We start from the raw sequence: 25,411 nt of genomic DNA on the forward strand, positions 1-25,411 counted from the left end.
GAGCAGGGAGAACCTACTTATCAAACTTTCTGCATTGTAACTAGAAAATGCAGAATGTCTAAAAGTGAAGTCTTTCTAAAGCAGGTAATATCTCAAATTATAATAATAAAGCTGTTAGAAGAATGTCTTAAACTTAAATTAGCTATTGCCACTGTGGAAAAGTATAGATTTATTGATATGTCAGATCAGTGTCAGGATAAGGAAGGATTATTGTTGGTTGTGGAATTTGTAATTAACTGAATTAGTTACACTATTTATTCAACTGGTGGAAGGTGCTGTTGGCCTAATATATTAAACTCCTCTCCATCAAAACTGAGCTTGGTCATGGCTCATACCCTGGAACTAGCAGCCTTTTAAAGCTGACCTAAGACAACAAGCAGTTGTGGAGCAGAACAAAATGGAGAAAGCTGGTAGGACTTTTTTTTGCTTTGAGCAGGGGGTTAGACTAGATGACCTCCTGAGGTCCCTTCCAACCCTGATATTCTATGATTCTATGACTGCATCTGCCTTGACTGTGTTGTATTGCTAGGCTTGTATATACCCCCAGTCAGTCACATGTTCACCTGAAAGTGTGTGGTTTTTTGTGTGTGTGTGTGTGTGTGTGTGGGAGGGGGGTTTAGAAGCCTCAAACTTTCATATCTAAACAGTGAAAGTGTGGTTGGCCAGTCTTGGAAGGACTTGGACCAAAAGGGTGGGGGGTCCTAAGAGTGGCAATCTTAAATTTGTCCCAATATTAATAAAAGCAAACATTTTTCAACTTTCATTTAAGATAGCCCGTATGCACATTCATTACTTGAAAGTTTGTGAAATACTCCAATTTTGTGGGTTATTCTGTAAGATGTCTGTCTGCTGTGATGAAATTACAGTATCTTCAAGTGCTTATGTAGTTTACAAGTACAATTCCCATTTTGTGTACTCATTCCACCCAGCTGTTTTTTTGAAAATCCCACCCTTTTTGCACATCCACCCCATGGCGACTACTACTTATTTGTTGATTGACAGTATGGAGACGTTATCAGAAAGATATGTAGGTACTCTTCCATCTTTCTCACAATCTACATATGTAAACAGTCAGATAATTGGTCTTTAGATTTTTCTTTCATTTAAATGGCTTTGAAGAGTTTTGCTGACCTGGCAAGCCAAGTACTGAACTGATATTCCTCAGTGAAGGATGTCTGGCTACCTTAGAGTTTTATGTATCTATACTGCATTTCAAAACTTGAAACTATCTTTTAAATAAATTAATATGGTTGACATTGGTGAATGGCAAAACAGAAACCAGTTAGCCTTTTGATTAAAAGATATACACAGGGGCTTTTGTGCTCTAGAGAATGGGTTTTAAACATTTATATCTATTCATAAGCTTTATTTTTAATCAAATTCATGCTTTAAAGAAATTCCTTTCACTGTAAAGTTTTAAGCTACTCCCTCTTTCAATGTACAAATCTTTCAAATTTATGGTATTGTGAAACAAAACCAAGACTTATGATTTAAATTGCTAAGCATACTACCTTTCTATTAAATATTGTAAAACACTTAAGTCTACCATTTCTGCATATTAGGAAATGCATTTTCCAACATTTAACCTACCTCCCTGTAACATTGCAACTTATGTTTTTGTCCTGAAAAATTCTCATGACTAGGAGTAGCATCTGTTTTAGATCAAGTCAAAAGTGTCTTTAAATTAACTGGAGATAATGCAATGTCCCTCTTCATCTCATCATTGTATTGTTCAATTCTCTTTAGTGGTAAGTTTATTGGGAATACAGGAAGCATTTGTGTGCACTGGGGTCTACAACTCCCAGCCATTAAGGCTAAGTCAAGTCTCGTTTGTGCTCAGATTTTTTTTTTTACTCACTTTATTCTGTGGTTCAGTCCTGTTAAGCATTCTATTTTTGATTGAAAATGGAAAGATGACATTACTTAACCTCTGTGCTGCTTCTAAAGTCTCTGCTTCTCAGATCAAAGCACCCTTTGAGATGTTCTATTACAGCTGCTCTGTTACTATTCAAGATCACAAATGGCTAACATACTTTTCTGATAGGTCAGCTAAACCAAACAATCCTGCTTTGAGTTCTCTGTAGCATAAGATCATCTCCCTTACAATGCTTAAAGCCACACCAGCTTTCACTTTAGAGCAGGGGCAGGCAAACTTTTTGGCCTGAGGGGTGCATCAGGTTTTGAAAATTGTATGGAGGGCCAGTTGGGGGGGTGGGGGGGGGAGGGAAATGGCCTGCTCCCCCCTGGACCCCTATCCCATCCAATCACTCCTTCTCTCTAGCCCAACTGCCCCAGAACCCCTGACTGTCCCCCATTGCCCCATCTAAGCCCCCCTCGTTCCTGATTGCCCCATCTAACCACGCCTTCTCCCTGACTGCCCCTGACCCACCCCACCCCTAACTGCCCCATCCAAACCCACCCCCATTCCCCACCCTCTGACCACCCCCTGATCACCCCCACCCTGCCCCTCAACTGTGTGGCACAGAGCAACTGGTCAGGCCAGGCTCTGCAGCTGCGCTGCCCAGAGCATTGCACCGGCAGTGCAGTGAGCTGAGGCTGCAGGGGAGGGGGAACAACAGGGAAGAGCCTCCCGGGCCAGGCAGGAGGGTCCCACCAGCTGTATGTGGCCTGAAGGCCATAGTTTGCTCACCTCTGCTTTAGACAGCATTTATAACAACAACGTGTAGAGAGGTCTGCCATTCCAGTAGAAAATTTACCAAAAGTGAAGAATGCTTATCCTATTTCCTCAATGCCCTTATTAAAATAAAGAGATCATATACTATACACTTATGGTAGCTGTATCCAGCTTTGGACATATGTATGATCTACCTGTGATAACAGTGGAACAACATCCTGATAGGGGTTATGCAATTGAAACTGGATGTTGCATTTTTAGCTAGAAAAAAAAAAAAACTATATGCACAAATAGGTAATACAGGATAGATAACTAAGTCTGCTAGGTGAGAATGCATAGAACAAAACAGGAAAGGTCCATTAAGACTGACAGTCTTAAAGCGAGAGTGCTCTAAAGAAGTGGTTCTCAACCAAGGTTATGTGTACACCTGGAGGTACATCAACTCATCTAGAAACTTGCCTGGTTTTACAACAGGCTGCATAAAAAGCACACATGAAGTCAGTACAGATTAAAATTTCATACAGACAATGACTCGTTTATACTGCTCTATATACTATATAACAAAATGTAAGTACAATATTTATATTCCAATTGGTTTTATAATTATATGGTAAAAATGAGAAAGTAAGCAATTTTTCAGTAAGTGTGCTGCAACACATCTATTTTTTTGTCTGCTTGTATAAGTAGTTTAAGTGAGACGAAATTTGGAGGTACTCAAGACAAAGCAGACTTCTGAAAGGGGTACAGTAGTTTGGAAAGGTTGAGAGCCACTGCTCTAGAGCTCATTTTCTTGTGACTCAAGGAAGGACTTAATTCATAAATATATACACTGAACAATGCCATCTTTTGAGTAGGAGTGTGCTATACAGCTATCTCTAACTCATGTTTTATATTTAAAAGTTAAGTTAAAAATCTAGTTAAGATACTTTAAAATACAACACTACAAGCTCCTTGGACACTTGCCACAGAACTAGCAAAAGCTTACACTTCAGGATATGTGCCCCATGGCCCTAAAGAACTACGTAGCATGTATAGTGTATGAGGTAATTTTATTAACCATAACATAATCTAAGTGACAATATTTTACTATAATAATATTAATCATATTCCTCTTTGAAAGCTAGAACTTACTCTTGGCTTTAATCAGAAAGGTGGGTCATTGAGATCCTCTGTGTTTAGAGGGCCACAATCACAATTTCACAGCTCTTCCCTCAAGAGAATTCTTAACATTAATTGGTTCTTATTTTATTAGCTAGTTTGTGCTGGAATGCTTAAAGTATCCTATTCTGCAGTATAGAAGTATCTTTGACAGCAAGCTCCTTTCCTATTTTAAATGCTCTTGATTCTGCAGGGGGAATGGAAATGTTGACCTCCCTTCGGTCAGCATTTAAAGTAACTTTACCTCAGTAGTCTGTATTCTAACCTTGGCTTATAGATACTCAATTACAAATTTAATGCTAAAATCAGAGTACAATTAGACATACTCAAGAGCAGCCAGGGCTCTTATTTCAGCTAACGAGGGATACTTCTCTTGTTTGAAATACAGTTTAGAACACAATTCCTATCCATTAGTGAATCTGATTTGATGTCTTTTCATAACTTTGCTATTTGATTTATATAATTACACAACTGCATTCTTGAACTCTTATGCATTAAATTATGATCTGCAAATAACTCATTTTAGACTGGGATTTTCACAGGAAAATAAGAGTTAGATACCCCAAACCCATTAAAATTCAATGGGAGTTGGACACCAAACTCAAAGATGTTCCTGTGAAAATTCCAGCCTCGGTGTTTATATTTCAGCTTAAATCACTCAAAGATGTTTGAATAGTTGCCACCCGTATCTATTTCACAATAAATTACAGGTGTCTTGTTAGAACAAAATGTTTATTTTTCTTATTAGCTGTTGGTTAATCTGTTGAAACAAGCTACATGTCAGAAAACATGCACTTATTTGATTAAAAGAGGTAGGTGTTTTGATTCAAAGTGCACATGGCTCAGTCAACTTTGTAGTTACAAGAAGCTTTAGTAATCCTGATTCACAGAATCAAGGCAGCATTTTTTTTCTTTTTAAAAAGGGTGTGCTTACAATATGGCCACTATACTTCTACAACTGGGGCCTACGGTTGCCATTTCATTTAACACAAAGGTCTGACACTTTTGGAAACTACAAACTCCAGCATGCACTACGATCAAACGTAGCTTTCCCATTTTTGCTATCAAGGAAGAATGCAATCTCAGAATAATTGCATTAATCAAGATGTAGCAGTGAATACAGCATTAGGCTATGCATGCTTCACAGGCTGCACTGCTCAGTTACAAGTACAGCTCTATGGCCTGTAGTAAGGCACCCTTGTTTAAAAACAAGACAATTTTCATTTTACATATCTTAAAAAACAATCTACCCTTGCATCATTCCATATCTGACTGAAAATGCAGTAAGTCTCTTGTACACTGCTTCCAGGAGTAAAAGGGAGAATACAATTATTCCACAGATTAAGCTGAATGCCCAGCGAGGTCCCAAGTGAGTATATATTTGGCTCACAAATACTGGGCCCAGTATACGTGCTCCACTTCCAGAGGCAGTTAACCAGCCCATGTAGACACCCTGAAAAGGATCAAAGAACTGTGGTTAAGAAACAAACAAAAAATTTAATTTTCATGGGTTACTCTAATTACAATAGAAAATATACATAAGTTATTAAGAAAAGCCACTGCTCATTTTTTTGAATTGTTGGTCTATTGCTTTTTTTAAAGCAATAAGAGATAAGCAGTCCTAATCAGATGCCTAGAGAGATATACAGTAAAAAGACAAGTTCCTGTTGAAAGATCTATTTTATAACAAGATGCAACAGATGGATGAGAACAAAACAAGAGAAGATGGAGATAAAGGAAGCAAGTTACCTATATTAAGCAGTGATCTCAGATTACCACCTGATTAGCCATTGTAAGCTACTAGTGTTTTATAGGCGGCATGACAGAAATGAAGCTAAAGGAGAGAAATGAACAAATTGCAGCTATCTAAATCTATCCCTTTTGATAACATGGACATATGTTCACATTCATATTTATTCTTTATATTGCTTCACTGGTGTGAATGACGTTCCACAGCACTGATGATTAACATCTAATTTAGATATAACAATGGCACACTTTAAATCATAAAAATTACAGGAAAGTCTTGGAATCGATAGATTGATATTCTCTCCTTATAGTGTAATTTTTCTTTTTCATGAACGGATTTGTATTAAACATTAAAAACAGTTAAGATCACTGGAGACCTCTCTATTGTTGCAGAATGCCTTTGTTGTTGGCAAAAGCAGCAAATTTAACCAATTCTTCCTACAGCTATGGCTGCAGAAGTGAAAAGTAGCCATAGCTGTAGGAAGTGTTAAGGTAAATATCCAAATAGTTATTACTGCAATGTACTGCCATACTGCAATTAAAAAAAAAAAAATCAGATTTTTAAAAAAATTCAATGCCTTGAATTCAAGACAACTGACTACCAAACTGGGCAGTAAGAAGGAACTGAGAGGGGTCTGCGGCAACTCTGCCCTTTCAGCCACCATGCAGCAGCGTTGGACTGCTCAGGGTACATAAGTTGCCCCAACAGGTACCACTTTGGGAAAAATCTGACTCTGGTGCACAGGGCACAGACACCTGAAGGGGAATGGACATGTGCAATCACTTGAAGAATTAAAAACATCAAACCTGCCAATCTTATTAAAAACTCAACTGTCTTATTAAAAACACAACTATCATTCTATCTCCTATCCTTCCTCCCATTCCTAGACAAAACTGTTGAATACCATTTGTGAAGTCACCAGGATGTTGCCAGCTGCCAATTTTCAGATGAAGATATTTAAATTTAATCTTTCAAGTGGAAGCACAAGTGTAGAAAGCTAAGTGCTACTTTTGCATCTTTGCTAGTGTTTTGAAGTGGCCCAACTGCATGAAGGAAACCTAATAAGTTTGACTTCACATACCTGTACCTTTGGAAGTTAGACCCCAGGTGTTAATTAGAGGTGTGTGGAGACAGAAAAAAACCCAATATTCTATATCTAGCTCTCTTTAATGCTATTTTCTATGTCCTTAAGAGCAAATGAACCTTTAGTTCCATTAGTAAAATATGTTTAATATATTGAAGTAAAATAACAGTTTAGGTTTCAGAGTAGGAGCCGTGTTAGTCTGTATTCGCAAAAAGAAAAGGAGTACTTGCGGCACCTTAGAGACCAACAAATTTACTTGAGCATAAGCTTTCGTGAGCTACAGCATCTGATGAAGTGAGCTGTAGCTCACGAAAGCTTATGCTCAAATAAATTTGTTGGTCTCTAAGGTGCCGCAAGTACTCCTTTTCTTTTTGAACATACGTTTAGGAACACAAAAAGGAAGGTCGTATTTACAGGATGGGGCACTATATTGTGGAAACCAGTAATTCCGTAAAGAGCTTAGGGGCCATGGTGGATAACTGCTAAAACATGGGCTCACAGTCTGATGCTGTGGCTAAAGTTAGCTTACAAGATTCTTGGATGCATGAGCAAGGCAAATGTAAAGAAAGAGCAGGGAGCTAGTATTACCTCTGCATACAGCATTTGCAATACCATTACTGGAATAATGGGTCCAATTCTGGTATCCACATTTCAAAAAAGGATGTTGAAAAATTGAAGAGGGCTCAGAGGAGAGCCACAAGAATTAGAGGACAGGAAACCCTGGCTTACAGTAAAAGATTTAAGAAATTTATTTAGCTAAACAAAGAGAAGGTTAAGAGGTGACTTGTTCACAGTCTATAAATACCTACATGGGGAGAAGATTTCTGACCATGAAAGGCTCTTTAATCTAGCAGACAAAGGCATAACAAGATCTAATGTCTGGAAGCTGAAACTAGATAAATACAGTGCAAATTTTTAACAGTGAAGATAATTAATTAATCACAGGAACAGCTTATCTAGGGAGCTGTTGGATTGTCCATCACTTAATACTACTATAATCTTAGGATCCCTAGTCATGGACTTGGATCCCACTGTGCTAGATGCTGTACAAACAAGACAAGCATATTTTTTAAAATAGCATCATAGTACAACCACAATACAAGGGTCTGGGGCAGGAATTATTGGGTGAAGTTCTGTGTCCTGGGATATGCAAGTTAGATTAACTGATCATTCTGGTCTATGAATCTAACAATTTTCTTTAAAAAAGTTAATTTTAGCAGATGTTTTAAATGGGTATGTTGTGTGTTGATAAAGAGCATTCAAAAGTAGAAAAAGTCATACACATTCATTGTCTTCAAATGTCTAATAAACAAGAGGATTCATCCCATAACCAACAAAGCAGTTTTGATCCTAAAGACCAATGGAACAAACTATGCCATCAAGTATACATGTTACAGTAATAGCAAAATCTGAACAAATTCCCTAGTTTTCATGCTTACCTGAGGCTTTGGTCCTAGAATTTTTGAGTATAACGTATAGGACATGACATTACAGGCTGGATAGCCCAACCCTATCAGTATATCAGAGGTGATATACTGGGCCAGGTGGATCAATGGAGTGTACAGGCACCAGGGCTGCACAACAGAGCATCCTGTTGGCTCTACTGTGTGATTAGATGGTAGTTGTGTTGTTCGGAGATTCCAGAAAGGTGTAAACATTTCATTGAAGATGATTCTGGGAATGGAATTATTCTTTATATCTGTGAAATTAAGCAAGGGATCCCATTTTAAAAAGATGTTAATGAAATGCTTAGACTACAGCTGAGCGTTATTTATAATTATACCTTCCCACTGGATATTTGGTAATTGTTTTCCCCAAGGTAACAAGATAAAGAATCCAACCAAGACAATCAGTAGGCCTCCATAGAGTATAGCACGTTCACCAGTCCTGTTGAATAATGAAAACTATAACTAAATAATACATATTTATGACCAAATATTTTTTAAAGCAATACCTAAAATAATCTACTATACACAAATACAAATCCTGTACAACTTATTCATGTGACTAGTCCCAATGATTTAAGTGGAACTATTTGGTTGAAAGAATTTGGCATATTTACTTTAGTCTAGAGAAGAGAAGACTAAAGGTAGACACAACAGTTTTCAAATATGTAACAGGTTGTTCTAAAAAGGTGATCAATTGCTCTTGATATCCACCAGGGGCAGGACAAAGTAGCCGGCTCAGTTTGCAGCAAGGGAGATTTAGATTAGATATCAGGAAAAACTTTTTATCTATAAAGATAGTTAAGCACTGGAACAAGTTATTTAGGGAGGTTGTGGAATCCCAGTTCTTTGAGGTGTTTAAGAACAAGTTAGACAAACACTTATCAGGGATGGTCTAGGTATACTTAATCCTAAAACTCAGGGCAGGGGGATAGACTAGGTGATCTCTTGAGGTCCCCTTGTAGCCCTACATTTCTATCATTTGCTAAAATAAGATTAGCAGAATTTGATTCAGATAATGAAGACCTGATCTAAAGTTCCCCAGACTTTTGTGAAGATAATGTAAACAGACAGGAAAATGTTTAAGATAAACAAGAGCAAAAACCTAATGAATGACTTACTTCTTAGAAACTACTTTAACCACCATAAAGACAATGACTGATTCAATGCCAATTGCACCAAGGATTATTCCATTATAAAAAACTGCTTCTTTCCTGGTCCAGGAATACATATCCATTGTCAATGGAGTAGCTATGCTAGGCAGCAAAAAAAAAGAAAGAAAAAAAGAGAGACATATTAATAAAACCTGTACAAAGGTTATCCCAGAACAGCATCATCCATATATTTATTCTCTATAGTATCAGATATGGTCATACAGAAGGCTTCCCTCCTGACAGACAAGAACATGTATGCTGTTTATAACATCATTTTGTGATGCATCACTTATGACAAATCCTCTGGGCCTGACTTTCCATTCCATTATACCAATTCTACACTGATGTAATATGAATTATTTCAATGGATTCACGGTGGTGTACAACTAATACAATGGAGAGGAAAAATCTGGTCCTTTGCATGTAAAAGATAAATATGTAAGGCTGAATAGTAACTTATTTATGGTGTTCAAGGTTTAGCTATACAGCTGTAGTTACTGTTAATGGGATATGTGCATTTGTTTCCTTTCACAAAGCAAAGAAAATTTGGCCATTATGTTGTAGTCACCAGCCCCTTTGCCACTGCGGTAAAATAGATGTTCACTTACTAAAATCCCTCCCATTCATTTCTTCTTCCCTTCCCTTCACTCTACTCCACCAAATGATCTTCAATTGTAGTGATCTTGAATCTAGTGATCTTCGATCTGGACACTATTGCCTTCAAAATTATGCTTTGCAATTCTGTTTCCATATAGCACTTCCAGCCTTTGTCAGTTCAAGTGAAAAAAGCAAACTTAAGATTCATCAGAGTTCTATTGCATGCAGCTACAAAATCAAAAAAACACTCAGACGTAATTTACCACTGTATTCAGGAAAAATTGCTACACTTTGTCAAACTGAAGTTTGAATGGAGAGGTTTTGTAAATATCAAATACATTTTTATAAGAGGTACTCAGTAGGGAATAGAAACTTCAGATATGTGATATAGCAGCTCAAAATTCTGCACACAAGTTTATCCCTTCAAAATTATGTCAGTTTACCCATTTTAAGGTAGAAGAGTCATCTCAAACAGATGTATATTACATTTTCTTATTTTCGCCCATTCATTTATGAAATCCCCTATTATTATTGTTAAGTACTGACTTATCCTTTTTCAAATTTAGTCTGCAGTCACATCTCTTATTTAACATAGCTAGATACTTGTATCCTTAAGGATACCAAAGTACTTTGCAAACTGCAGCTATATATAAGAATCATTTCAACCACTACTGAAACAAGTCTGACGTGGAATGCACTAGCCATTTACAAATGCTCTACAGGGCTACACAGTTTTTAGGACAGGAGATAAAGGACAATGTATCCAACTGAAAATATTATTTCCCTTTTAGAGATTTGGTAGATAGAATTAAATTACCTCTATTGAAATCTAATGTGGACATTGCGGTTTACATCTCAACTCGTGTGAGGAATACAATGAAATTTTCAATAGCCACAAATGTTCAGCAATTTGGGTTTACATTTCATTCAAAAGTTTAAATATAACTGTTCCTTATATAAAAATACTACACAGTGATACTATGTGTTAAATTAATATGCCACACTAAATGGAAAATATCGTACAACTCAGTTTTAATTATGGCTTGTTTTTGATAAGGTGGGATAATGCTTATTAATATTTGCAAAACATTAAGTTATAGTAATGAGTGCAACAGAAAAGCCTATGAGCACTTTATGGCTTCCAAGAACTTTATAAACATTAATTAATGAGTAATAGAAGACAATTGGTAGACTTACGTTTCAAAGACAGCAAAAACAAACAAGATGACAAAAAAAAGAATGTTGGTTGCTACAACAGCAACCTGGTCAATGTTTCCTTGGGCATCCTGATCCACATAATCACTTTCTGTAAAGAAACATAAGAATGAACTAAATTGCAAAATTAAGAAGTTTTACAATTCAATTAATAAGCTCTAATATTACTCTGAGGCTACAGGTATTAATAATATTATGCATATTGTGCATTGTGACAGAGTGCAGTGTGCAAACAGGAGAACCTGCACTCTAACCATTCAGTTATTACTTAGTTCCTCTTGAGGAAGCTGATGGGGGAATTAGTCAATCAGGCTGGCTGGTTGGATGGTCTAAGGAGCCAATTACCCCATCAGCCCAAGGCTGATAAAGAGACAGGAAGGAAATGCCAATAGAGGAGAGGGAGGAATAGGGCTAGCTGGGCCTAGACACATAAGGGGAATGGAGGTCTCCCACCTCTTAAGCCCTGGTGAGAGGGTCAAAAGCAAGGTTAACATTGTAAATACACTGTTGCACGGGGATTGTTGTGAAAAGGATGGAGGGAACTCAAAATAAAAGGACACTGTGATGACACAACCACGGAAGGCTGTGCAGTTTCCGCAGGAAGAAGGTGGGAGAGGAGCCATGCCCCATGACATGAATCTTTCTGGGTTTGGGTATAGATATATTTTGGGAGTAAATTATTTTTTTTTATTTTTTTTTTTTATTTTTTTAAAAGAAGTGTTTACATTCCAATTCCCCTTGACTTACATTTAAAAAATTGGCTCTGGCTAAGAGCAAGCATGATTTGAATGATAGTGGAAAGAGTATTCACCATTTCCTAGAAAATATGTAAATTACTGTTGATTTCTCTTTATTTGTAAGGGACAAATATTAAGTAATCCTGGAAAATATTGAAGATCACACTAAATAGAGAATCTGTTTCTTAATCAGCTTCTCCATAGCTCTATATCCCACAGATGAATTCTCAAGCAACAAAGGGCCCCAGCAACATCCTCCACAATAAATTTTCAATGTGGAAGAAATGGTAAATTTCAAAGATTTTTGTTTGAATTTGATAAAAACTGGATTTTTCAGATTGTTTGCAATGATCTATTTTTATAACTTAATATGGAAAACTATAATATATGGCACTGAAATAGTTAGATTACCAACATAATGTTTCCTTTTAAAAAGGGGTTTATGATTAGCTGTCATTTTTCATAAGATAGTATAAACCTATCCAAATGAATGGGATGTGCACACCATTTTAAAAAATTGAACTTTGCACAATAGGGTACACAAATGCTGTATGGTAGGTAGGAGCTGCACCTTGTGCAGCAAGAATTGTATGTGAATTGGTTACTAATTTAACTTTACTTTATATATATATATATATATATATATATATATATATAAACACCTCTAATTTAAACCGAGACTTGTGTAACATTGATTTTAATAGGACTCTGTAAATTATAGCTCATACACAGTAAAACTGCATAATATCACACAAAATTATGTGTGCAAATGGTGGCTAGGTATAGCTGATAAGAGAATCATGTGATCAGTTGGAGCAAGTAGTTCGTTCTCCATGTCAATTTAATCCTTGGTTTCCGTTCAGATTGTCAGAACGTGACAATTTAGAAGGAACTGTACTGATCATTAGCTCATCCCACATATACTATCACCAAAACAACATCTCGATGGTAATAACTGTTTCAGTACCAACTTGGGCCAGATTTCAATCAGAGTTGTTCAATCCACCACCCTTTGTAATATTTCTAAATGAAGGGCTGACTAATAAAAAAAACAGTTTTATATACAATATGATAGTAAATTAAAGTATCATAGAATGTGTCAGTTTTCAAAGAAAAATATTACCTTCTGCTTCAAAATTGATACTTTTGCATGGTCTTCCCATGTCATCCACTTGATGTTCTCTAAAGATTGAAAACTGTTCTCATTAGCAAAGTTTACCCAATTCATTTCTTTTGTACCAAGCCACAGTTACATTTCTAATAATAAATAATTGGTACCATCTTGTATCTTAACCAGTCTTCACACTTTTAAACACTATGTGCACACCTTAGATTTCACTGTAATCAATACAAGTCTGGATACCACCTAAGCCAATTTATAGATGATCCTCTGTGAAGTTAATATGGCACTCCGTTTTTTGTCCCATCTATTCAAGATGTATTTAAAAACAGTTTCCACCAAAGCCACCAAACCCAAACAAACAAACAAACAAAAAAAACTAGAAAAATTTGGATTTAAGGCCCCAATTCAGGAAAGCATCCCTATTCATGAAAATTCTTATGTGTGTGCTTAACTGCATTCATGAATCAGGGCCTGAGACTGGCCCAACATCTTTGAGTCCGCATTGCTGTGCCTTGGTACTGTAGAACGTAGGATCCTTTCTCAGAAGTGCAGAATACAGTGATTTCAGATATTGGTTCTGTTCAGCTAAAATTCTGTGTGGCTTTCTATGGTGGGAATAGCCCTACAAATTGACATATATTGGCTGTGCAACGGGATAACCTATTCAAATTAGCACATATGCACCAAAATGGCAACATACAAAATAAAGTGAGCTCTGCAGCCGGGAGGTACAGACGCATAGGAATGTAAATGATTTCCGGGCACCCCGCATATCGATAACTCCATATGCCGAGTCCAATCCTCTCCCTCTTCTGTGGCCACCCAAGCTATTGAAAAGTCTTATAGCACTAAGCCTGGAATAACTCTCCAGCACAACATGTGGTGAGGACCAACTATCCATACATACCTGGAAGAAGAAGGGAGCAGTGAACCTTCTGATTCCACTAGAGTTGCTATTCTGCTGAATGCACCCTAATCGCAAATATTCAGGTAGTACAGACCACCTGAATGGAAAACTACAATAGGCCTCTCTCCACCACCTGTATCTGCACAATGATGGGGTAAGTAATCTTTGGGGCGCATGGCTTGGTTTTTTTCCAGAAATGATAGACACAATGATATGCTTTAGGTCACATGGCCCTTTTATAGTTATTCCCCGAGTAAAAGCTAGGCAAAGATTCCAAAAAGCAGTTATAGCATTGGACTAAGGATTTTCCTGAATTGGGGCCCTACTGAAGAACTCCACCTACTACAGAAGCTTCATGAGCCAAATTGCTATACAGGGCAATGAGACTGGATGGACTTCAACTCCATCTCTATCTCTGGAAAGGGGGTAAGTTTTGCTGGAAACATGACAAATACTCATGTCTCAATTATTCGTTCATTGTCAGAGGGTGAAGAGCACCATGTAATACATAAAAATAAAGACAGTCCCTGCCCCAAAGAGTTTATAATCAAGGAGACAGACACAAAGACAGCAAAGTCTTTGCAGGTCAGCAGCTATGGAGGTTAATTTGAGCTGGGCATAGCCCTGTATGCGTTTCAAATTCTATATACAGTACTAGGTATATCAAGGCTGAATTACTGACACTTGCATCCATAATGGTTTGCATCTCAACCATACATCACTAAGCTTTGTTTACTAAAAAGTGAGGATGCATGAGTCACAGAAGTTAGCCACTTTGAATAATACATTAAAAATATAAAGTCTTGAAAGTGCTCAAGATGTAAAGATTATTATTCTAGTTCTTTAAGATAGTGGTCATATTATCGCTATGTTCTTTTGAAAATGCTATCCTTTACTCTTATAATTTCAGTGGATTTTGATAAGTAGCCAAAAATTATTTTCAACAGTAGTGGAAATATCCATAAAAAAAACTATCCACAATATTCAAATAAGAAAATGTTTTCGTTTCTATTTAATTACCTGAATATGGCAAAGATTAGAATAATATTGATAATGCCTAGGAGAGCTCCCAGTAGAACTGGTGCTGTGTACATGTTCACCTGGAGATCAATGATTTCCCACATCACTCCTTTTTCTCCAATCAGAGAGAAGCAAGTCTGAAAAACTTAAGATAAAAAAAACTACCTCAGGAAATTCAAACACTAAAATTATTAATGCATTATCTTTGGGGAATCCAGTGCACAGTCATCTGATGGATACCAGTGGGATCCTAACTATCTGGAAATACATGCAGCTTGTAGAACATACAATCCTCAGAAAGCCATATGAATATACTCAATAAACAGCAGTGTGACACTAAGAACAAGTCAGCTGCACAAGGCCAAGAAAGGAAAATTATCTAGCTGCACACCTACCATCTACTTGTGATTCTCTATAGTTAAACTGGATGTGCTAACTCCATCTACCCTCCCTTCTATAGGAATGTCCTAGCGTGGGATGGGGGTATCCCTTCTCTAGGCCCAACAGAAGGGAAACAGAAAAAAAAAATTTAAACACTAAACAGGTGATGAATGGGAGCAAGAGTGTGTGTATATATGTAAGAGCTCCTCCCCTGCCTAGCCTATGATCATCAGGAACTTGGCTGAGTGTCTCTCAAAATGGAGAATGAGAAGGAAGAATGCACCCTGTATGCAAGTCATTCAGGGACACTGCCTCTTTGGTTGTGCAAACTCTTTAATGCTACTTCCAGGGTTGATTGACAGCTAGCCACCCACAGAAAACTCTCACTCCCTGAGATATAAGGAGATGTACTAAACATGCTCAGCAGCCATAATTTCTTGTGGTAATTGGGCATGGTGGAGTCTTTAGCTACCTATGGAATGAGGTCAGGCTTGCACAGGGACTCAATGCCAAACTCTCATCACCATAAATAAGGTACAGCTAGTTTGCGAAGTCTTTATGGACAAGTAGCTACTGAAGCATTCTGGAGATCCCTTTTTTTTTTTTTTTGGTGATTTTCTGAACACCATCAACTAATTAGCAATGGAAGTTACAGTCCAAACCTACTTTGTTAATCCAGTTACACCTGATAAATTGCCACCAAAATTACAGTGAACAGAACTGTACTCATAAACAATTAGATTTTTTTGGACGTAATATCTACATAGCTACTTATAGCTAAACCACAGCAGTACGCAAATATATTCAGTTTAATATTATGACAAAACATGCTCATTTTTGTGCACACTGCTGCTGAGGAGATTCCCAGCCCCAAACTTAATGTCTGATTTTTTCCTAAATAACAAAAGGAGCATGATTTGTTTTGGAGAGATGAGGAAATAAGAGACGTTGTACCTGGTCCTAGTATGAATCCCGTTGCTTGACAAGCACTGGTGTTGGCCATGGCACTAGTTCTTTCTGTAAGAGAAGTGGCACCAGCAATGTATGATCGAACTACTGCTACATTTCCTAAAAAAAAAGATCAAAATGATACATTTAAATCTCCAGTCACAGTTAGTTCAATTCCCCCCCCCCATACACCAAACAAGCAGTTTACTAATGGTACTCAATGTTTCCTTATTATATGCACACAAGAAAGTATATAATTTTGTAGGTCCGCACACAGGGTTAGCGAACTACTTGTGTTAATCATTTGTGAAGATATTATTTGCCTAATAAATTATTTTGCTTAACATAACCATAAAGCTTGTCCTCTCTTAGGTAAGACACAAAATAAATTAATTAAAACTTCAGTGGTTTAAATTCTCCTGCAATTACCTGCTCCAAACCCCACAAGGGCACGAGCAACCAGCATATAGTATTTGTTGTGTGAGGTAGGTAAATGGACATAGGCATAAAGGCAGTTAGCAGCCACAGAAATGGCAATTGAAACAACAAGTGGTTCTCTTCTTGGCCTGTAATTGGACCATAAACCAAACAGAGGTGAGGCTATCATTTGTCCAAGACTGTATGAAGCAATAATCCATCCCAAGAAACTTGCATCTGCTGTCAGATCAACCTGAAGAAACAAGTAAAGTGATTTTAAAAATTACAGTGTGCTATTCATCATATCAACAAAAACAATTTTGGAATCAGTACCCTACAACATGTAAGATTCTGTGCTATACACTGTATCTCTAAAGTGCGGAGCTTACAGCCGAGGGTCAGGGGGCACTAAGGCAACATTAGGCCATCTTTGCACCCTCCTGAACCTGAAATGCTCTGGAGGCTAGAGAGACCCCCTGCATAACTTTCAATGAGGGCCTGTCTCAGCAGTCTCCCCATGCTGCCGTCATGATCCTCCCATCCACAGCACGCTTTCTATGCTGGAGATTATGAGGGGGTCTTTGGAAGGCAGTCGTCCCACAGTTCCTGCACCAGGGGACTTCTACGATGGCCAAAACCAGAATTTTAAGGGTTCCTTTACACCACTCCAGCCCTTTTACATGATGTAAAGAGACTGGAGCGAGGATGAGGCTCTCCCTCATCAAAGCAAAAAGATTGTAGTATCATAGTCCTTGACACATAATGATTTTTAATCTTCAAAGTTCTGTAGAAATGTTATTTGTTTAAGTCTGGACAACTTGTCCAACATACAGATAAATAGGATTCATGTAGTATATTTACAGCTTTGCTAAAAGTCCTTTTGGGGAAAACAAATTATCTAAAATATCTACAGTTTTCTACCAATTTACAATATAACTTGAAGTGAAGTAAGATTGAGAAACCTAGTGTTTAAGGATTGATAACATGAACCATTATTAATTGGTAAATTAAAGGACAGAATTTATGTGGAGAGTTAAAAATTGTCAGAGGCTAGGAGAGGGAATTTTCAGTCTAGTCATATGCTTCCACTTATTGACTTAATACAAGTGTTTTGGTTTCATTGTGAGAATTTCTTACAAAGTGTAATGTTTTCTACTGTACACTCTATAAGCAGAGCTCATGTCTCTCTCTCTGTCTGTATAGTGCCTAACACAATGGGATCTGAATGGAACCTACTTCAATAAAGTTAACAAAAAATAATACCTATCCCCAAATGGCCTGATTTTATTCTAATACTGTTTAAAACTGCAAGATATTCACGTTTACATCTATGTATTGCTTTGGCAGTCTTTTCTAAATAAATACAGTACCACAAATTTAATTAAAAGTACAAAAAAATCAACATGCTACATGGTAGTGCAAATTACTACTGTGGAAGTAAGGATCAATCATTAAAAAATATCAATACACTATTCCTACATTAAAGTGTGATACAGAAAACTAATTACCGTATATACTCGTTCATTAGCCTGTTCGTTTATAAGCCAACCCCCTCAAGATGGATAGGTAAAAATAGTAGAAACTGTATGACCCTTTCATAAGCTGACCTATATTTCAGGGGTTGGCAAACTTTGGCTCCCAGCCCGTCAGGATAAGCCGCTGGTGGGTAGGGACGTTTTGTTTATGTGGAGCGTCTGCAGGCATGGAGCCCCTCAGCTCCCTCTGGCCACGGTTCCCCGTTCCCAGCCAATGGGAGCTGCGGGAAGTGGCGTTGGCTGGGAACAGCGCACCACAGCCACAGGGAACTGAGGGGCTCCATGACTGCGGACGCTCCACATAAACAAAAACGACAATGTATTAGATACTCAGTTCAATGATTTCATAGAGTTTAAAATCATCACATTTTGATGTAGAACCGTTTATAAGCCAGCCCCTGCTCTTTGATGCATCACTTTTTTACCAAAAATATTCGGCTTATGAACAAGTATACGGTACTGAAAATGCAATATTTAAACTATTAGGGGAGTTTAGATAAATAAGTCCCTGGTCCATCAATTAGATCTATTTCTGTATAGAGCTTGTTGAAGGATTGGGCCTTAAACTGCAAAGTCCCTATATACCACAATAAAGTTCTAACAGTGATTTTACATTCTAATAGAGCAGAAAATAAAATCATCATTAATCATCATCATTAAAATTTACAAACCTTTTGCAGATATGGCCATACTGACATAATTACAATTGAAAAACCTGTGATGTATTAAAAAAATAAAAACAAGAAAACAGAATTGGAGTTACTTTACATTGCTACATGTAATCATTAATCAAGTACTTGAAAACTGATATTATGGGGCTGATTCTTCTGCTTTTTAAAAATACTGTATTCTCAAACTGAAGCTCCACATGGCAACCAAAAGTACCATGGTTGCCATGCTGGATTAAAGAACAGTAATTGCTTTTCAGTTAGAAGAACTCTTATATAAAATAAGGGCACCACACTACGCAGATGTGTACAAAAGTTAAATGCACTGAACACCTAGTGTGTGATCATGGTCCCACTGAAGTCTATGTAAAGGTGTTTTCCTCAATCCATATCAAGGAGTAGAGTTCTCAAAGAAACAGATTTTCTTGGTATCAAAAACTAATTTTACATTTAGATTTAATACTTTCTTCAATCCTTCATCACATTAACCAACACAAAAGTCAAAGATATGCAGATACCAGAAATCAATTGAACTCACACTTTAATGAGTTTGGCTCTGGGGTCAAAGAGGAAACTGTTCTGCAGTTAAAGATAATTTTGATATATTGGGGAAACAAAAAATACTGTAATGCCCCAGGAGGAAAAACATCTGCAAGTATATGTATTTTAAAATCCAATATTTGTATTCCAGCATCGCAGAGAAATCCTCATTCATTAATACTGATGCTAATTCCTTCCTTTCAATTCATTAACCTTATTTTCTCTATTCACAAGTAGTCACTGCATTTTTATGATGTATAAAAGAAAAATAACTCTAGTAAGGGAGCAGGAATAGTTTTAATATACCAACTTCGTAGAATTCTCAAACCAAAACAACATATCCATTGTACAAATAGTGTTGAAATTCTGCTGGATGAATATCAAAATTACTTACCTACACTGCTGAGAAACATTGTAAGATACATAATACGAATGGACCTCCACCTACTCCTGTAATGCTGTTGGGTTTCAACAACATCCCCATATCTTGAACAACAGTAACAAAAGAAGAAGAAATCTTATTTTGTTGTTTAGCTCTTAGTGAAAAATTTTTCAGCCTAAAGGACATCAAAAGCGTTTTTCATAGGTTACCTCTAATTTTACAAATAGAATATATATTTTGTAGCTTACACTGTTCTAACTATGCAATGAAGAACATTAAAACACACATTGTAAATGAGATTGATTTGTTTCTGACATAAAGCTCATCTTTTGATGAGACAGCAGCGTGCGCTAAATGGCTTACCTTTTCTAAAAATAATGTTTACCCTATTTTCTCATGTTCTATTAATGATTGTTACAAAAAAGTCACATATAACTCAGCAATATTATATACCTAATAAATATGTCTTCCAATATTTTCCTCTCTGAGTTGCAGCATTTTGTGGTACGTCTTGCTGAAGTGAAAGGCACATCACCTATCATAGAACATATTTGCTTTTTGGCTCTCGCTTCCCTATTAAACTGTGGTAGCACTGAAGAGAAAAATCAGAATGGGATATGCCTTTCACTCACATGCTCAACAGGGCCCTAAAATGGCAAAACGACAAATCTATTGGAAAACTGCACTTTTGCCCATGCTGCATTTTTCTTTTACAAGTAAATTCAACGTTCATACAACATGCTAAACTGGCATCAGTGAGACTGATTTTTGTTTGCTTATACCTAGACCCTGAATCCTGCAAGCCATTCATGTAGGCAAACTCCTTTGTCTCCATGTAGGCATAAGGGTTTATGTGCAACAGATTATAGAACCAAGGCCTAAATCATGACAGCAAAACATTCCCTTTCAGTGTTATGAATTTAAGAGAAAAATAAAATTAAACCCTAACAACTGAAAATGACTACAATCAAAAGTGAACCTGACAAGCCTATTTTCGTTATTTCCAAGCTTATTTCCAAGCTTCACAAGGAAGTGAAGTGCAAAATGTAAACAAACAACATAACTGGTGAAAAGTTAATTTTTTAGATATTTTATATTGGAATGTTAAAGTATTGTTATAGTTACATGAGCAAGGATTTATTTTTATACGATGTATGCTGATAGTACTGTTAGGATACAGATATTCAGGCCTGTCTGTAAAGGCCTATGAGCTAAGAATTTAGGTGTATTCTTATCACTTGGCTAGTTATAGAGGTATAAAAGAGGGAATTAAAATCACTGTCTGCCGGTGTAAGGTCCTTCTCTTACTGTGACAGTCTGAAGCCCTGTTCTTAAGCTAAGGCCTTTGGCAAGGTAGCAGAGGCAGCCATAAGCTGGGAAGCGAACGGTCACATCCTCACATTCCAAACTAGTCACATTGAAATCAGGTGCTATTGGGCTGTTAGGAATACAATCCTGTCCTGATAATGCCTAACGCCTCCAGAGAAAGGGAAGTGCCTAGAAAATGTAAAAAGAAACTTAGTTTGATAGCATCCTGTCTGGCAAGAACTCACTTATCAATAGCTGGGATGTGAAATCCTCACTTCTGTATTGTTTTGTCATTATAGTTCCCACTTTGCTACTGTTCGTCTGTATAATCTCTCTCTGGTTCTGTGATTGTTCCTGTCTGCTGTATAATTAATTTTGCTGGGTATAAACTAATTAAGGTGGTGGGATATAATTGTTTACATAATCATGTTACAATATGTTAGGCTTGGTTAGTTACATTTCAGAAAAATGATTGGTTAAGGTATAGCTAAGCAGAACTCAAGTTTTACTATATAGTCTGCAGTCAATCAGGAAATGAGTGTGGGAGGGCAATGGGAGCAGGGAATGGGGGTGGGGAAATTGGAATCATGTTTGGCTAAGGGCAGGAATGGGAACAGGGATACAGGTGTAAGGCTCTGTGGTTTCAGAGCTGGGAAGGGGGACATTAAGGAAGGAAACTGAAATCATGCTTGCTGGAAGTTCACCCCAATAAACATTGAATTGTTTGCACCTTTGGACTTCAGGTATTGTTGCTCTCTGTTCATGCGAGAAGGACCAGGAAAGTAAGTGGGTGAAGGAATAAGCCCCTAACAAGTATCTCTTGAGGATCTGTTTATTTTTCAGAGGCAATAACAATTGCAATTTCTTCACAGGATTCTTCTGATTAATTCTATTCGGGAGGAACCATCTCTGTTATAGGTACTTTGACCTGGTCAATGCAGTTTTTGTATTAGTATAGCTTTCACTTGGCGCGGTTTTCTTTTTTTGTTGTTGTTGGGGGAGAGGGGGGAGGCGGGTGTTTGTTTTTTTACCAATAAAACCTAATGTGGATGCAATTGTGATAAAGGTTCCTTACACCAGTATAACTGTATCCCACTTTTTTCCAGCATACCTGAAGCAGTACTATTCATGTGTACAGATAAGTCCTTAGAAGATAACTATTAATCACTTCCGGAGATAAGTGCTTATTTAAGCTTCAGCCTTTTGCTGTGAGGGTGGGGAAAGACACATGCCAGATACTGATATACAAAGTGCTGTATAAAATACCTTGATGAGAGAACTACAGAGAATGAGGGAGTTATGTGTATTATTTTTTCTAAATATTTCAGTTTCCTTGTTTGATATCCACCCTGACTGTACAGAGTTAAATCAAAGGAGGCTGGTGAGGAGAAATCAAAGAGGAAACAAAACGGTGATAGAGAGAATACCCTTAACAGGAACAATAGTGGAAGCTTTTAATTAGCAATACCCATTCCTGGCTTCATTAACACTAGCAAGATTTACTTTTCCCAGGCCTGAGTTTAGACTAAAAGCGGATACTAAAACCTGATTGAAGTGATTCTCAGCAGCTGCCCAGGCATGAGACGCTAACAAGAACACACAAAAGTAGACAAGAATGCACCAAAGTCATCTGCTTCTCCCAACCTAGAGATGGAGGTAACTGGGCTGAATGGACCACTCCAAGGCTCGCAAGGAAACATTAAGGTTTAGAGAGGGGAAGTATGCACACAGGCCTCTATTGTTTTTACTCTTTGCTCTGCATGGTACCTACCTCTGGATGAATAAAACAATGTGAACAGTTAGCAACTTCCCAGCACCAGCTGAAACACTCAGCAGCCTAGGGATCGCAGTGAACAGGTGCAAAAGGGAGGGGTGTTGCAGGGTGTGCTGGGAGTTGTACTTTGCATGCTGCTGTGTTCCACTAGGGCCCTGGGACCTGCGCTGCCAGCTGCACTATTAGTCCCAGAATGCCTCGCGCCATGCCACCAGCCACCCCAGCTAAAGTGGTCAGAGCCGAAAGGAAACTCCAAACAAGGAAATCATCTGGTGCAGGCAGAGGGTTCCCAGTGCTAATCCCACTGTATTCCTCTCCCCCTTGGAGCTCCTGGTTCCCCCCACCCCTGTGTCTCACCCACTCTCCTGGGGCAGTTGCCTAGATAAGGGGCAACTGCCTGGCAAATGTGATGCCCAGGGGCTCCTGGGCACTGTCTCGACCCTGCACTTCACGGTGAGAGTTGCTTGTCTGTGGTCCCTGGGAGCAGGGTGGGCGGTGACAGTGGGGATGGTCAGTGTTGGCTGCCATGCCCCCTGCCAGTGGGAATGCCCAGAAACTGCCCCCCTGCACGCCGGTGGGGGGGGAGGTGCAGCCCAGTTTTGGGGCAAGTCGGGGTGTATGTGGGAGCTGGCAGCGACTCCGTGTGGGGGTGTAGGAGAAGCAAGGTATTAAGGTGGGGGCGGGGGGGGGAGAGAGGAGGGTGACAGCCCTGGGGTGAAAGTGTTTGGGGGGGGTGGGGTGGGGTGGGCAGCAGCAGGGAGATTGAGGAGAGCCTTTTTTAGGGGGTTAGTTGCATGGGCAGGGGACAGTAGGAGGGACGGGGTGGGGGTGAGAGCCCAGATGTGAAGATTGGGGTAGGAGCTTAAGGCTGGATTGTGATACCCTTTGTGGTAAAGTGCGTGTTTTCTCTCCGTGGCCCTTTCTCCCTGCAAAAGATGGGCACCAGCAATTTTCCTCCCCACACTCCGCCCCAAAGTTTTGTAAACATTATTGTACCAAAGTAGAAAATGCAGCTTTCAAAAAATGTATTTACGAAACATAACTGTGGGTGGAGGGGGAGATGGCAGGGAGATGCAGGTGCAACACCACTGACTGCTACATTCAGGCTTAATATGGCTCATAAGTGTGCTAATTAAGCACTTGCGTTCAAGGCCCCAAACAGGCCTTGAGTGTTTAAAGAAAAAAGACAAAACTAACAAACAACCCCCTCCCACACAAACCAAATTCAGTGGTATTCTGGGTACATTTATGTTAGCCCAGTTTGTTCTTTACGGACTGAATGGAGGTCTCAGTGTGTCTTCAAATATCTTATTCTGTTTTTGAATAAAAGTTTTCATCCCCATCCCGGAAATACCACATTTACTATGGCATTAATGGTGCTGTCACGCTGGGACCACCCTTGGAAGAGGCCTATCACAACCACATGGGCGCCCACAAATATGTTTGGCGCCAGGCCCACAAAAAGTTAATCTAGCCCTGAACAGTATCTGGGTGTTACCTGGCACACGTATTTCCCCACCATCACAGCAAAAGGCTCAAGTTTAAATAAGCACTTGTCTGTGGAAGCAATTAATAGTTGTCTTCTAAGGACTTATCAGTAAACATGAATAGTACTGCTTCAGGTATGCTGAGTTACCACTAAGCGACCACTATCACAGATACTGTGATACAAAGTGCTGCGCTGGGACGGCGATTTACACTTCGCCTTCCCTGGGAGAAATGAGCCAGCGGCACAGACCCAGTTTTCCATGAGCCATATCCCAGTAGTGGTGGCACTTGGGGGGATACCACAACCAGGCTATTTGACGCAGTCAGGGAGGAGCCTAGCAGAGCCCACTAAGTGAGTTACCCTTAGGGTGACCAGATGGTCCGATTTTATAAAGGACAGTCCTGATATTTGGGGCTTTTTCTTATATAGGCTCCTATTACACCCCCCACCCCGTCCCGATTTTTCACACCTGCTGTCGGGTCAGCCTAGCTCCCCGAGCTGCCGGCTGGGGAAATCTCTCCCTCTCACGCGCACCGCGCCTCTGCCCCAGGGCGGCTGCTGGAGCCTGGTTTTTCGCTACCACGAAGCGACCCAGGCGAGCTGGGCACAGCCGGGCTGAACCAGAGTCCAGGGCGCAGCGCTCCACAGCCTCTGGCCCAGCCTCTGGCTGGGGCGCCGGCGGCAATGCCCGGCAGGACAGTATCACCGTGCGGGCGGGTCGGGGGTCCCCACCTGCCAGCGGCCGCAGGGTCAGACGGGCCCGGGAGCCGGTGAAGACCGGTGCGCGCGGCCTACCTGCTCTCGTCATCCCCTCCTGAGCTGAGCAGAGGCTCCTGCCCCTCGGCAGCAGCGGGGACCGCGGCCATGTCTGGTGCCCAACACAAGCTCCACCCCTGCCGCCGGCACCAGGCAGGCGGGGAGGAGGAGCCTCCTGCCCCTCTCCCCGGTAGTGCCCTCGCTACCGCCCCTCCCCGCCCGTGACGCCAGCTGTTGTTGTTCTTCCCGCCGACACCGGCGGCGTCGCTGAGGAGCCGCTATCCCGAGCCGCCCTCACGCGCTTCCTTTCCGTTAGCGCCGGCTGGCGGGCTGGAGTCACGTGGGATGGTAGGATGCTCGGGGGGGGGCTGCTAGTCACGTGTGACCT

General features: G+C 39.4%; 1 protein-coding gene across 4 annotated transcripts; it reads right to left on the reverse strand.

The window, feature by feature from the left end:
• Positions 1 to 2,475: 2,475 nt before the first annotated feature.
• MFSD8 (major facilitator superfamily domain containing 8) lies at positions 2,476 to 25,340 on the reverse strand. 4 transcript variants are annotated; one of them, XM_077815213.1, is made up of 12 exons: positions 25,063 to 25,340; positions 19,709 to 19,800; positions 18,778 to 18,821; positions 16,584 to 16,824; positions 16,161 to 16,274; positions 14,826 to 14,970; positions 12,899 to 12,957; positions 11,021 to 11,129; positions 9,194 to 9,328; positions 8,411 to 8,514; positions 8,067 to 8,326; positions 2,476 to 5,246 (listed from the first exon to the last, which is right to left on the reverse strand). In XM_077815213.1, exons 1-12 carry the CDS (start codon positions 25,131 to 25,133, stop codon positions 5,040 to 5,042), a joined length of 1,581 nt encoding a protein of 526 aa, XP_077671339.1. In that variant the 5' UTR covers positions 25,134 to 25,340; the 3' UTR covers positions 2,476 to 5,039. The 4 variants fall into 4 exon arrangements, with proteins under 4 accessions (XP_077671339.1, XP_077671337.1, XP_077671340.1 ...); XM_077815211.1 differs by lacking the exon at positions 25,063 to 25,340 and adding an exon at positions 20,150 to 20,694; XM_077815214.1 differs by lacking the exon at positions 19,709 to 19,800 and having other exon boundaries at positions 25,063 to 25,125.
• Positions 25,341 to 25,411: the final 71 nt, after the last annotated feature.

The sequence above is a fragment of the Eretmochelys imbricata genome, chromosome 4 (genome assembly GCF_965152235.1).
Source record: "Eretmochelys imbricata isolate rEreImb1 chromosome 4, rEreImb1.hap1, whole genome shotgun sequence".
Lineage (NCBI taxonomy): Eukaryota > Metazoa > Chordata > Testudines > Cheloniidae > Eretmochelys > Eretmochelys imbricata.